Source organism: Lepidothrix coronata, unplaced genomic scaffold, assembly GCF_001604755.1.
Source record: "Lepidothrix coronata isolate B3197 unplaced genomic scaffold, Lepidothrix_coronata-1.0 Scaffold276, whole genome shotgun sequence".
In the NCBI taxonomy this organism is placed as follows: Eukaryota; Metazoa; Chordata; class Aves; order Passeriformes; family Pipridae; genus Lepidothrix; species Lepidothrix coronata.
This window is the reverse complement of record NW_016690456.1, coordinates 386,681-401,304: the sequence shown is the minus strand read 5'-3', so window position 1 is coordinate 401,304 and position 14,624 is coordinate 386,681. Positions and strand designations below refer to the sequence as shown.

General features: G+C 43.8%; 1 protein-coding gene across 2 annotated transcripts in view; it reads right to left on the bottom strand.

The window, feature by feature from the left end:
* BICC1 (BicC family RNA binding protein 1) overlaps positions 1–13,943 on the bottom strand; it is a 102,783-nt gene extending 88,840 nt beyond the window's left edge. Inside the window, exon 1 of one of the 2 annotated variants that reach the window (XM_017836365.1) lies at positions 13,927–13,943. Coding sequence is in view for 1 of the 2 variants with exons in the window: in XM_017836364.1 (XP_017691853.1) it covers positions 13,488–13,689 (202 nt within the window). In the remaining variant the exon portion in view is untranslated. Of the gene's footprint in view, positions 1–13,487; positions 13,740–13,926 lie in introns of those variants that run through there. The other variant, XM_017836364.1, reaches the window with a different exon arrangement.
* Positions 13,944–14,624: the final 681 nt, after the last annotated feature.

The window sequence follows — 14,624 nt, the reverse complement described above, 5'->3', positions numbered from 1 at the left end:
GAATGTTTGAGAAGACGACATCACCTGGGAACCACAAGAGAACACAGAGATTTATTTTTTTTTTATAAGTAGAAGGGAGTACCATGTTTTCACTTGTGCTGATGTTAAACTCCTTTGCAGGATATAAAATTACTTTTACATTATTAAGAACACATTCTTACTCCTTTGATTATTAAAAAGATGTAAGACAAGTTAAATTACAACAAAATGCTGAATACTAAGCACTTTAATGTGTTTCAGAATAAGAAGCTCCATCTATAAGTTTACCATTACCTTCACACTACCAGGTAAAACTGATCTACCTTACAAATACGTATAGTCTCCCAATTTATATTTTTAATCATTTGCAAGACATTAAAATGATGAATAAAAGTGCACAATGCCAATAGCTTACAAAGCAAATACTCAGCTGTACTCAAAACTACACTCCTAAAACCCCTAGTGTTATCTAAAGGACTGCAAAATTTATTTTATGGCTGTGGCTTTTCTTTTCAGAGTAGAACAAAACAAATCCTTGCTGACTGGCTCACGAGCACCAGCTTTTCTGGTTTCCATCTTTTAACATGGAAGTCAACATGCCCTGCGGCATCTGAGTTTGCTTTATTGCAGCAAACAAAACGCATTAGAGTCCCAACCATCTTGCCAGTAAAGCAGTAGCTCTTCTGAGACATGCACTGCATCTCCCTCCTCCTCACCCCACACGGAGAGATGGCAAGCCTGGGGAGGTAGGAAAGCATCTACACCAAAGCCTACACTCAGATGTAAGTGTTCACCAACGATCTATTCCATCTGGAGGAGCAGGTTAGGAGAGGAAAACATTTGAATGTTCACCCAGCCCCTGTGGGTTCCCAACTCCTGTGCCTGCCCCGAGCCTGCTCTCACAGCCCCAAGTCTGTGGAGCAGCTGCAAAAATGCCGAGTGGGCTCCAGTTGATCCTGATCCATCACACTGCTGGAAGGAGGCAGAACAGAGCTGGTGAGTGCTTTCTCCTCCTCTCCTCCCATAAAACAGCACAAACAAAAGAGAGAGCAGAAGAGTGGCTGCACAGAAGCAGCTCCTCTCAGAGCAGCCTGTCTGGCTGCCGTGCGACGTACGGGGAGATCCTTCCTGTTCACATCCAAAGCTACTGGACTCTTATAACCCTCTTAGTCACGTCTCCCTTTGCCTCTTGGGTCCCGAGATTTCCCGCTTAAAAAATATTTCCTATCCGTCTGAAAAACTTGGCCTTGACACCCTCCCAGCGAGTCCCTGCTCTGGCGAACCTGCACGGGCAGTTGTGTAAATCTTTCCTTTCACTCAGCCACTCTTCTCCCACGCCTGGCTCCGTCCTGGGCACGTTTGTGGTTCCTGCCAGACCAAGCCACTACTCCACCTGGAGGACAAACACCCCTTTGACTCATGTGAAAGGAGGCAGCAGGGAAGAGAGACACCAAAAGCACCCTCAGGCAGCAGGGAGCTGCAGCACGAAGCTGACAGCACTTAATTCTTTAACACCTTATTAAAACTAATCTCCAACTCTCTGCTGGCAATTCCCAAGTGGAAGTGCCAACAGAAGCTCTGCAGTGACACAGGAGAGCCAGACATTCTTGCATAGATGCAATTGATGTCCTATACAGAAAAAAAGTATATTCATATTTTAATTTTTTATTACATTCTCAACTCATAACACCACTAACCCTCAGCTCTCTACATAAATACAGAAAATATACTTCCAACAGCAAGTACATCAATTAAAAAAAACTTTTCAATTGATCTTTAGCCAAAGTTTGCGTCTTTCAGGTGGGAAACACCTAAAGCTGCACTTAAAATCCAGCAGAATATTCTTCTACACTCACTTTCCCTAAACATTTACAACAACACAGAATATAAAGTTTTGTAAATGCTTAAATATAAACAAAACTTTACAATGAGCCAACCCTACCTTTTTTTTTTTTCCACGGCTTAAACGATTCCTCATGTTTCAAACACTGGAATGACTTTTTTCATTTCTGCCAAGTCTCTGAACAATCTAAAGATGTCACCGAAGACCACTTAAAGGAAAAAACCTGGCTGCTGCTAAGCAACCCAGAAAACATCCTTGCATGTTCAGTTGTTTAGTGCGTTAAAAAATGTCACACACACTGAGGATCCACATATTCTGCGTTCTAACGGTGGTAACGTCTTCCACACAGAGAAATTCCGCAGAACATATTCCTATTTCAGAAAGGAATTGCTTATAAAGGACTAAAAAGATTTGATCAGATTTATTCACTGTTTCTGCACATGGAATAGATTAGAAACATATTCTCTCTTATCCGTTATTTTACACACACTCCGGAAGTAAATTTACTAAGGAAAAACAGCACTTATGTTTGTCTTGCTAAAAAAGTAAAGACATACCAAGATTCTTTTCCACTGTATAAAACAGTATTTTAAAAAAAATGTATTCCACATCCAGACTCTTTAAATCAATGCTATTTTAACTGCTCCAACAGCATATAAACAGAGGCCATCTAATGTAATTTATTATTCCACCACTCTACAGCACTTCTCACCCATGGACGCACTCACACATTCAGAAGAAGTGAGACCAAGTCTCATATTCCTTGAAGCAGATCAAGATGAAACAAAGTATTTCCATATCACAGCAAGGATGGCATGCAAATGTATCCATTTCAATTACACACGAATACATATGTACGTTTTTATTTAAATCTATGTATTACGCACACAGATATGATTTTAAACACAGATTATTTTAACTACTTTCTTTTCAGCAAGTGGTTAACCTTTCACTCACCATGGCTCTGTAGCTCTCTGCACAGGAACTACCTTACAACAAAGCTCCTGGTTTAATTACCCTGCCAATAGTTCACTGAATCCCAGCTTACACACCCTCAAGCAACACAAATATCTCACCATAAAGGTCCCAGGGAATATCTTCAGAAGGCATCAATCTACTAAAGCTTCCTTTAACATATAAAGTGTTTCACTGCATCACTTATAATTGACCTAATATTTGTTTTGGAATTGTGGATTTCATTTTTTTACCTCTCTCAAGATGCTTAGTCTTAAATTACCAACCTCGTATATTCAACTGCCATAAATTTATTGCAGGCATAGTCTGAACAGAACAGAGCCAATAAAAATAGACATAATCAAAGCCCTTCATTCATACAAAGTCATTGGCGACAGGGAAAAAGACTTAGAGGTTAGTTTTAAACCATTAATTCAGAAAGACAACACAGATTCCCAAAACCAAAGTTTCCTTAAAATAGAAAAAAGTATCACCTACATGTGATACTTTTAGCTCTACCTGGTAGAGCTAAAAAATATTTACAAACAAAAAAGGAAGAGGTAAAAATATATTTAAAACTTTGGAATATCTAGTAACCTCACCATGAAACTTTAGACTAGCCATACAATCAAAAATTTTAAAGCTTTAAATGGCAAGATAGAATGAGAGACAACAGGCAGAAAATGATGCACAGGAAGTTCCACCTGAACACGAGGAAGAGCTTCTTTACTGTGCAGTGACTGAGCACTGGAAGAGATTGCCCAGGGAGGCTGTGGAGTCTCCCTCACTGGAGATATTCGAGAACTTCTGGACACAATCCAGAAGTGTGCTGTGTGCTCTGGGATGACCCTGCTACAGCAGGGAGGTGGGACCAGCTGACCTGCTGTAGTCCCTTCCAACCTGACCCATTCTGTGATTGTGTGAGATAACAATAGGGCAGGTAGATCATAAAACAGACCACTCGCTTATGTGCTTATTAAATGAAGAAAAAAATCCCATATGTATATCATATGTTCCAGTAGCCCAAAACAACACTTCAAAAAACCAGGATAAATTGTTAGTATTACCAGCTTCTCCCTCCAATTATCTATTAACATGGCTTCTTTCAGGCCAGATTTACTTGGCTCAATACCAGTTTTCGGATGTGTTATACCATAAACCATTTAGCTACGCTTCATTATAAAAGTGTCGCAAGTTTTCCTCACAAGGAAATATAGCATAATTCCTTTCCAAGACTGAAGTTTAATCAGACAAAGCCCTGATCTGACCTGCTCCACAAGCAACACAATGGTATTTTGGTTTTGTTCTGCTTGTCATCTCATCAGAAGTACAGTCAATCATTCAAGCTTTGACACATACTTTGCACCAAGTGAGAAAATACACAGCTCAGTCTTTTTAAGTATGTATTTCAAATATGCATATATGTCACTTGAATGATCTGGAATGACATTTCATTTTTTCTTTCCTTGGCACTCATTTTGATTTACAATTTTTTGCTTTCAAAACCTCTGTAATATTGTAACAGCTAGAGCAGAAACATTCCGTGGCATTATAATTCCTACAAATAAAAGTTATCTCTGCAAGTCAAAAAGCTTTAGAGAAGGACTGAAAGACCTAAAAAATGCATCATTCTGCAGCTTCTTAAATAAAGTGTTGGGAAGGCCCACAGGAAAACAAACAAATCAGAAAAACCTTTCTATGGGACGGGGGGGGGGAAAAGTACCTATAAAAGCCACAGTATAACAAACATCCTTCAGTATTCACACACTGCAAGCCTGACAATAACCACATAAGCACAAAGATTGCTGCTTATTTTTCCTAGAAAACAGTTCTTACAGACCTGATTCATATCACATAGTTTTAGTGGAAAATGGAACCAAGCCTCCCAGGCCTGGCCTGCAGGGAAGTTTAGTAAATGGAAAATGGATGGCTCATTCCTCACTTGCATCTACACATGTTCCCAACAGGCAAAAAGCCAGAAGAGGAATGGGGACTCACTATTTTCTTGAGTTAATATTTGAGGAAAAGCTTCTCCATAGAAGTTTACCAAGTTTTATATATAAGGAGTATTTTTTATTGCAACCTTTACACACCAGGTAAATCCTGGAATTGCATTGGAACAGGGAATGAGGCTGCCTTATGTCTGGCACCAACTACAGTGACCAGCTCCCTGCCTTTGGGAAAAGGCTTAGCAGTCAAATCAGATGGAGGGAAAATAAAAAAACAATTTATTTGAGGTCTCAAAGCAGCTCAACAGAGGATATTCCTTGTAGTCCAGTAACATTACTACCAGGCTGCATCTGAGCCCCTCTAGAGAAGGTAACAGCCAAAACATTTAACTGCACACACAGCCATCGCTTATCAGGCGCTAATGATGCCTTCAGAAAATCCTCAGCTGATCGTAGATTGTGTGAGTGTCCTGGAAAGCCACCTCCTCAAATGACCCCAGTGTGCCCCAAAAGCTCAGAGCCTCCAACAGGATGGGTCAAAATCTGATCTTTAAAGTTCTAGGGCACGTTAGCCTGGGCAATTAAAAAAACAAAAACAAAAACAAACAAACAAGCTAAGCAATAAAAAAGGAGCTTTACTGCACAGCATTTATAAACTGTTGATCTCGAGATGCCAAATTCGAGACACAGCTGCTGGCAGCTGGCCATGTGGAAGGCTGTCAGAGTGAGGGGAAATCTCATGCCTTTTACATGCAACATCTATTATTGTCTGTCTTTCTGATCACAAGTGATACAATTATAAAGATATTTTAGAAGCCTTTCACCCCTGAAATGAAAGAAACCTAAGGAACAATCTATCTCCTGATTGTTAACGCTCACATGTGCAAGAAAGGCACTTCCAGGAAGGGTACTAAGCAACAAGAATTTCTGTGGTTTACACAACAGAATCCAAGCAATAGAGATAACAGGACTGTGCTCCAATCCAAGCTGCATTACCAAGTCCTGTTTTCACAACTTGCTCACATGCCATCAGCAAGAAGGCAAAGCTCAGCAGGATGCAGAGTAATCCATAGCTTGGAGTCCATGAACTACACCCCTTGAAGCAGCGAGGCCACCCCAGCCCACAGCCAGCTCCCACTGCTTGGCCACTGAACATCCAGTTACTTTACCCCATTCCCATAAGTGAACCCTGGTGCCTCAGTAAGATCTCAACCAGCAAGTTAATATTAAGCCTTGCTAGGAATCCTTTGATTCCTTTGGTCTCCAGAAGACATGAGTGACCTCACTTCAGCACTGAACACTGCAGAATCGACAAGTCTCCAAATTTTATGGATTGTCTCCTTTCAGAAAAAAAGAGGAAAAGTCATAAAATGAAACTTTGCTTCTTGTCTTGTCATTAAGCACCACTGAGAAGAGTCTGGCTCCATCTGCTTATATCCTCTGACACACACAATTGATGGTCTGCTCCAAGGCAGAGCTCCGTGCAACCTTGCCTGTCTCACACAAAAAGGCAACACCTCCTCCTCAGCATCCCAGCCCGTGCATCCCAAGGAGCTTATATCCAATCACTGAATCCCACCACACACCCTCACCTTCAGGGAGATCACAGCCCTGCACTTCCACCTGTCTGCTACCCATGCTGCCTGCATTGCCCTCAGGGATTTCAGGGATGCACCCACTCAGGTGGGTTTCCCAGTAAAGGTACGGGAGCTTCCCGTGTAACTGTCCTTCAGGTACACGCCTATCCCATGCCTTGGTCTCGATTACAGGAGAGCTGCACAGCAGGATAATAACTAGGACAGGGCAGTTGCTACATGCCCATCAACCTCTCTTCACAAAATCTGGCTTGCCACAGAAAAACTACGCAAAGTTATGCTACCAGGCAATATTATTATCTGATTTATCCAGACACCTAGTGTTCTCTTATGCATTTGCTTTCAACCCCCATCCATCACACCCATCTTTTCCTGCAGAGACAAGAGTTTTTCCACCCATATCCAAGAAGTTGTTGAATACTCAGATTACTTAGACTGTATAGATAGAGAGATAACACTATCACTCCTGAGCATTCCCTCACAACGTCAATAAGCCTTTAACACGGAAAAAGTTATTTGAAAATTATGTAGTCCCATTCCAGTAAAGAGGATATCACTGTAGACATCTTTACATCAATCAGCTATAAAAGTCACCAAAATGTGAAGAGCTACATTGCCCCATGCAATACAGTCACACTGGTCTGAGCCACAGAAAGAAAGCCCCATCAAACAAAAACAGACGCTGAACAAAAGTGGCAGCTGTGTTCAAAGAATGAATTGCTAAAGTCAAAATTATTTTAGGAACTACCACTGATTAATAGGCAGCATCTTAAAGAAGAAATCCTTAAATCAAGAGCTCATCCCTTCAGATAGCTTATTAGTTGTGTGTATTTTTTGTAGCTGAACTCCAACTCGTGTCTAGTCATATTAGATTTTAAGCTCAAAGTTCATGAAAGTCACCACAGTAAGGGATACTACTGTAAAGATGTTAAATTGAAAAAAGCCATTGGTTCTTCAACACAGAAGTTTGAAATTAAAGAAAACCAGCATGTTTCATTGTTTGACAAGGCATAGAAGCAAGAGTCTGAAATAAGTACTCAAAATAGGACATATTTTCCAACGGAGGTAAAGATTACAATATAACCAACAGGAATGTGCAAGCCAGCAATACTTAACTTAGCAGTCCATGCCAAACCATGATAGTCCGTTGTACTACTTAAAAAACACTGAAACTTGAGAAAGTGGTATTATTACAATTGTTAACAATGGAATGCAAGAACATTTTTAAGCTACAAGTCACACAAATTCATTTAATGTATTTATTTTTTGTAGAAATAGACTATTCAGCACTTCAGGGATTTGAAAGCTTGACAAAGAACTTGGAATTTTTTTTCCTGTTAGATGTAAGTTAAAGACCAAATGTAAACGCTATTAGGAAGGTTCCAATTTCCCCACAACTACGTCCTTCTATAGGTTATGCTGATACATTGCAGGGAACAAAAAATAATAAAACCACCAAGAGAAATCTCACAACTTAGTAGAAAAAACCCACATTTTCTTCCACTAGGAAAAGAAACTGTGGTTAGGACCTATTAAAATAAAGAGTCTGAGAAGGTATTTCAGTACAAATCTGGTCAAAGAGAAGACGTAGTTCACAACCCTTGAAGATCCAACAGGGACATGGGAGCTGTAAACAGGACTGTAAATCAACAGCACTCTGAGTCTTTTTAACTTCAGCTGCAAGCAAGGTACATGACTTATTTGAAGGACAACAGTACATTTAGTTTTATTATATAAATTTCTGTCACACACACACACACACACACAAAAATAAGCCAGAGGAATAGCAGCAACTCCTGTTTAGCCATTTAAACATGAAAACCCAATATAAATTTAACACTGAGCTTGCCCTCCCTACACAGAAACCATCACAGTCAGGACCATTACAACGGCCTATTAGGCAGCTAACTTGCTCAAAAGTCATATATCCAGGGTTTAGCCTCTAATAAAACTATTGCTTTTTAACACTCAGCAGAGGCCTGGGTTTCCTAGAATATCTGTCTTCTTTAGTACATTCAAATAAAAGTGTTTTTCTTCCCCCTTCCACTTCCCTCAAACTTTGCCTGTCACACATGGATTTATCATTCTCTGTAGATGGAACAAACTAGTGGAGAAAACTATTAAAACTACTGAAGTACACTTTCCAACAGAGTTATGCATTAAGTAGGGAAAATACACTTGTTTAAATACAAGTTTCACCTGATGGCTCAGCAAACAAAAGCTGGTTATCACTCAGGCATCAGAAGCAGGCACTGCACAAGTACAGTCTTAAGATGGGACAATGGCCTCAGGGGTGACCTTTAGGCAAATAAATTAACAATTGATTTCCAGTAGATTTACAGTAAGCTGCACCTAGATTAAACTGTGCAAAAAAAATGATCTAAGTATTTATGTCACTTCCCCCTAAGAAAAAAAGGACTTGTTTTGGTGGAAAATTACTAGTTGAGGTTTTTTTCCCTAACTCCCCACGACAGGCAAAGAGCACAAAAACTGAGGGACCAGGACAGGGAAGTGGTCACCCAGCACTGCAATGGCAGGACAGAGAGCTATACAAAGACAGCCCAAAGAGCTGCTTGTACTGACTGCTCTCACTGAATTTGAGTCACACTGCTTTCATCCTTACTGCCTGAAAAATAATAAGTGATCCGTTATTATTTAGAGAAGTCAAGTCTACATTGTGCAAATTAAGATTGACATGATTCCTATTATTCTGGCCTACTCCATAACTAATGACAGTCAGTACTAAATCCACTGTTGTTTTCCAAGGTGCCCACTTGGTAGCAACACAACCTGCTCTGTGCAATGAGCAAACAGGGTGCTTGTGGTGCTGAGTGCTCTTCAGTTTCCTGGGCAGATAGGGCTGTGCTTTTCTTCATATGTTTATCAACAGTCAGTCAGGTAAATTCTGAATTACCTCACAAGGGGAAAAGAATCAACCCCAAACAACAAAGACACAGAACAAAAAACCACAACCCATAAAGTTTAGATCCCTAATATCACCCCAACGAATCCTCAAAATGAAAGATGATGCATTAAAAAAAATCCAAAACAGAACAAAGAAAAACAGAATTTTAACAGGCACAGTTTGGGGTTTTTTTAATGAAAAAGCCATATATAATATGGTACACACACCACTGCTAGATTTAGACTCTTATTAAAAAACAGCATGGATCTGGTTTTTTACCAAACTGCTATCGCGTGATAGTGAATTACAAAGTCACAAAGTATTTAAGCATGTGCTGTACACACATCACATAAAAAACCCCCTCCAATGTCTGTTCAAGAACATGACATAGAAAAAGAATTATTTGAAATGCAAAACTGGCATAACACTTTATAACCAAGGATAAGACACACCATGGAAGTGAAAAAGGTGTTGCCTTTTTTTTTTTTTTTTTTTCAGTGTTCATGGCTAGTTGTTGTCTAAGCCTACTGATTACTGCAACATTTGCTGTTAGATTATACTTTTTGGGCAGCTTTCCTAAGTTTAGTGTTTTGCATTTTTATAATAATACTCAGCTGCTATGGTAACAGGCATTTAAACATGCACTAAGTAATTCATCCCACAATATTAAGTCACCTGAGCATTTACCAGAATTTGTGCAGAGCAGCTATAATTAATAGCACTGCTATGAAATACTATCTTCTGTCACTGCTGGGAAGACCACCTGATCTGTTTTACTCAATTTTGCTTAGGGGAAAAAAAAAAAGTTACTCTAAAAAGATCTGTTCACCGATAAACTCTGATAAAGACATGCAGCATAAGATAGCTTACACCCCACTATAAAGACTGAGATTTGCTTATGGAACACTATTCCAGACATCTCTGTGCAAGTAATAAAACAGTCATACACAGTAGTTGGACACAAGGAAAAAAATCGTTCTTATTTTCAAGGTTTTTACCACAGCTTTTGCCTTTCCTGATATTCCAAACAGAACACCAAATATACTAAAACAATTATTTCAAACTGGGAAAATAATAAAAAAAAAAAGCAGAAGCACCCTCGAATCAAGATTTTCTGACACATCCATTCAGATTTGATTTCTTCTTTAGATACAACTGTAGCAAACTCGTTGCATCACCTCTCCCTGGAAAGAGAGCTACCCAGGGTCTCCCTACAGCACTTACTCCAGATACTCTGTATTCCACAGGAAGGTGTCCCAGGTGAGTCTCCCTGAAATCAGCTTTCTCCATCAGGAAAACATCCACAAACTATCAAGGGCAGGAAAGATGAAAACAAGCACAGCAGAAACACATATAAAATTCAGCAATGCAACCACAAAGTAACAGAAGCACCAAGCCCAACACTGAGCTGCTTAATATCCTTCCTCCCCGATAGTTTTTTGCATTTCATGATTAGCACAGTAAACAACAGATGTTGATGAGCAAAAAAAAAAAACAAGGCACCCCGAGCAAGAATGAGAACATTTCCTGATAGGTTTCTTCAACAGATGCTGTTTCAAATTTGGCTTTAAAGACAACTGAACTAAAGACAATGTGTTCTCACCCTTCCATAATATGAGAGCGCTGTGGTGATCACTAGAAGAAATCATAGTTTTTTAATCACTTAAAAAAGTAACTTTCACAGATGTAAACAGGCTTTCTAGTAGCTGGTAAAGCATCTAATATGAACCCAAGAAGCTGTATTTACACCAGCCTGAATTTAAAAAAAGTAAAAGGCAAAACAATTGGCTAACTTTTGGAAATAAGAAATCTAGTCATCACCACTTGGACTACAGACATGTTTCTCTTCCACGATACATTTTTAAGAGCTTCCAGCGAAGGCTCTAGTATTAGAAACCATAGGGAATGCAACCCTACAAATTCCCTAACAAAAATTAGTTTCTGGAGATGGCACACCGCTTCCTTTCCATTGTCCCTTTCCTACCAGGGTGAGTCAAAGTTTCAACTCCCAAAAGATGGACACAAAAAAAAAAAAAAAAAAGAAAGAAAAGAGAACAGGGGGTGGGAGAAGTTAAAAAATACAAACAAGTTTGGCTTGTCATTGGCACCATAATTGACTCTGAATTTCTGGGTACCACTCACAGATCAGGCTTCATGACGTTCTTTCCCTGGCAGCACTACTTTGAGCTTGAAGTCTTCTACAAGAAAAGGATAACTAAAACCTATCTGGGAAGAAGTCAAGAGATGAGATAAATACTTGTAAAGTACGGAGAGGAAACTGCAAGAAAGTGATAATGTTTAACAAACAGTTCAGTTGTCTGACAGAAAGAACTACTATGCTTGCCTCATGTTTCCTAATAAGCAGTTTTTCATTACCAATAAGCCAGACAATTTAGGTTTGCACACAAAAACACTTATTACAGAGTGCAAAATAAACTTTCCTTCACAACAAGGATAACTGTCTGATGCAAAAACTCCTCCAACCATCACCTGAAGCACGTGTGTTCTAGACTGGACATACAGCAACCTCTCTCCAAAGAGCAGACAGCAATCTGTTTGCATTTACTTGCTGTGCTCTATCCATCATAGACTTTTTACTACACTCTTATAAAGGTAAGATAAAATTTTTAAAAGGAGCAAAGAAAATCTCACATTTTGACACTGGCTACTGCTGGGTGACACAACCTACAGAGTATTTGGATTCTGCTTGGGAGCTTTGTTTACCCCTGCATGCTTACTACCCCAGGCAGTAGAAGGAAGGACTGTGTGTGGGATGAGATAATGGAAATTTATTCAGCTACTAGAAAAAAAAAGTTAAAGCAACCTTCATCTTCTTACAGAACTCTAACTTTTGACCCTTTTCTACCACTTCTTACACAGAAATACCCATGTGGTTTTGGTTTTAAGACACTTTTGATGAGCACATCTTTATAAATAGTTGATGCTGCTCTGTTTCTCCAAATTCCTTTCTCTTTATGGCATTACATAATGAGTTTTTTTTTACTAGTGCTAAAGTATTAGCTGATTAAAGATTAACTCGCCCCCAGGAGAGAGAATCTCAATTAAAAAAATTCCAATCATTGTAGTCACCAAGTCAAACCGCAGCTCTTCAGCGACCAACCCAACTCACCAGCCCCTGTTCCCCAGCTGGCTCCCACAGCCTCTCACCGCTGGAAGGAGGAGGGCAGGTGCCCTGGCAGGGGATGCTCAGGAAGGAGCACCTAAAGCTCCCAGTAAGTGACTGAAATGCCTTTCACGTGTCACGCCAGTGAAATATTTGTCAAGAGTTTATTTGTTTTGGAAATATACATAAATACGTGAGTTACCGTGTTAGTGTAACACTAAATGTTTACAAAACAGCAGTTCCAAAGGAAAGTGCACCTTCTTGAAATCACCATCACCTTTCCTTGTTGATCCAAACATACCCTGAGATTTGACACTGCAAGACCTGAAACTCACCTCCGTTCTCACGGGCTCCTGAGGTCAGACAGCAGGGAACACTCCGGGGGAATTACCCCATTTCGCAGCATCCGCAACTGATTCAAACCTATTTATCTGCTCTTTAGCAACAAAACCAGCAACTGCCCGCTCTTGTTTTGTCAAAAGTTGCCTACGTAACTTCCACTGAGAGTCAGATAATTCAAAACATACTGGGACAAAATATGCAGCCTCAAGGAAAGAAAAAAATACTTCTAAAAACAAAAAGCCACAAAGCGGAGCCAAGGGCCGAGCCGGTCCTGCGGCAGCGGCGGCCGCTGTCAAGCTCTGCGGAGCCGTCCCCGCTCCTCCGGCCAGGACACCCGGCTCCAACAGGTCTTTTCCCGCTACGCAGCTGTTCCTCGAAAGCCGAGAGCCCGAACCGCCCTGCCCGAGCGGGATGTTACGTTTTTACAGAAGGAATTCGGAGAGACCGGGACCCTCCGACCCGCAGCCCCGGCGGGGCCGGGAAGCGGCACCACCCGCGCCGCCGGCCAGGCCCGGCCCCGAGCGGCGTCCGGACACCCGGGGGGACGGAACCGCTCCGCTCCGGGGATGGGGGGCCGAGGAGCCGCCTCCTCCTGGCCACGACAGCGCCCGGAGCCGGGACCGGCCCGCGGGACTCCCGCCGAGCCAGGGCCGCGTCCCGCGCCCGGAGGGGTGACAGGAGGCGGACCCGCCCCGGCGGGGATGGGGGAGGCAGGACACGGCACGGAGGGTGCGGGGCCCCCTCGTGTCCCTCCCGGACTCCCCCGGGGCACCGCCGCCACCGCTCCCCGCCTCACCTTGGAGCATGGCCTCCAGTTTCTTCCTGTCCACCCGGAATCGCTCCTCGCCCCACTCGGGGCTGTGCAGGGCCCGCGGCGGGCCGGCCGAGTCCTCCTCGGAGCCGGGCGCGGGCGAGTCGGCGCTGCGCTCGCTGTTGGAGCCCGGGTCGGAGAGCGGCTGCTGCAGGTACCCGCTCAGCGGGTCGCGCTGCGCGGCCATGGCGCTGCCGGGCGGCCGCCGCCGCTCCGAGCCCCACTCGGCCGCGTCCCCGCGGGTCGCTATCTGCCCCCACAGCCGCGCCGCCGGCTCATCCCAGCCGCCGCCGCCGCCCGCCCGAGCCCCGGCGCCGCCCGCCCCTGCCCCCGGCTCCCCGCCGAGTGTGCGCGGCCCCGGGCCGGCGGCGTCCGCGGCTCGGCGGCGCCCCCAGCCCGCCCGCAGCCCGCACAGCATCCCCACCTCCATTGGGCCGCCGCCCGCCGGGGAGGGGCCGGGGATATCCCCGGGAGGAGGGGGCAGCGCCGCGGCCCGGGAGGAGGGCGGGGAGGGACAGGGGAAGGGAGGGGCAGGGAGGGGAGGGGAGATGCCACCGCCCCCAGCGGCACCGCCCCCGCCCCGGGGTCGCGGCTACTGGCGGTCCCCCGCTCCCAGCCCTCGCCCGAGCGAGGGTCAGCAGCGATCGTGCGGAGGACGGGCGGGTGGCGGTGCCGAGTAACACCGAACCCAAAGCCGACCCACGGTGTGGGCGGCGAGGACGAGCGAGCCCGAGCTTTGCCGCAGGTCCCGGAGACGCTGTAGCTGCTGCTGCTCGCACATCCCCTCCCGACGGGGAGGGACCTGGCTCTCGGGTCGCTGCTCGAAGCCTCAGGACGGCCAAGTGCCTTGTGCTGCACCGCAAAAGGCTGGGTTAGGCATCCCTCACCTTCCAGCGGACTAACTACATTAGTCCGCACCCAGAAGCCCAGGGCTGGATTTTACACCGGCACAGTTCATAGCACTTTGCAAACAGATTAAGCCCAGAAACGCGCACTAGTGTAGAGGAAACATCAGCACCAGCTGCCGCACCGGCCTGCGTGCTGTTCCATGTTCCGGCACCCGGACACTGCCCGGGAGAGCGATCGCTGCCCGAGGGGGACTGCCCGAAGCAGGGAGACGAG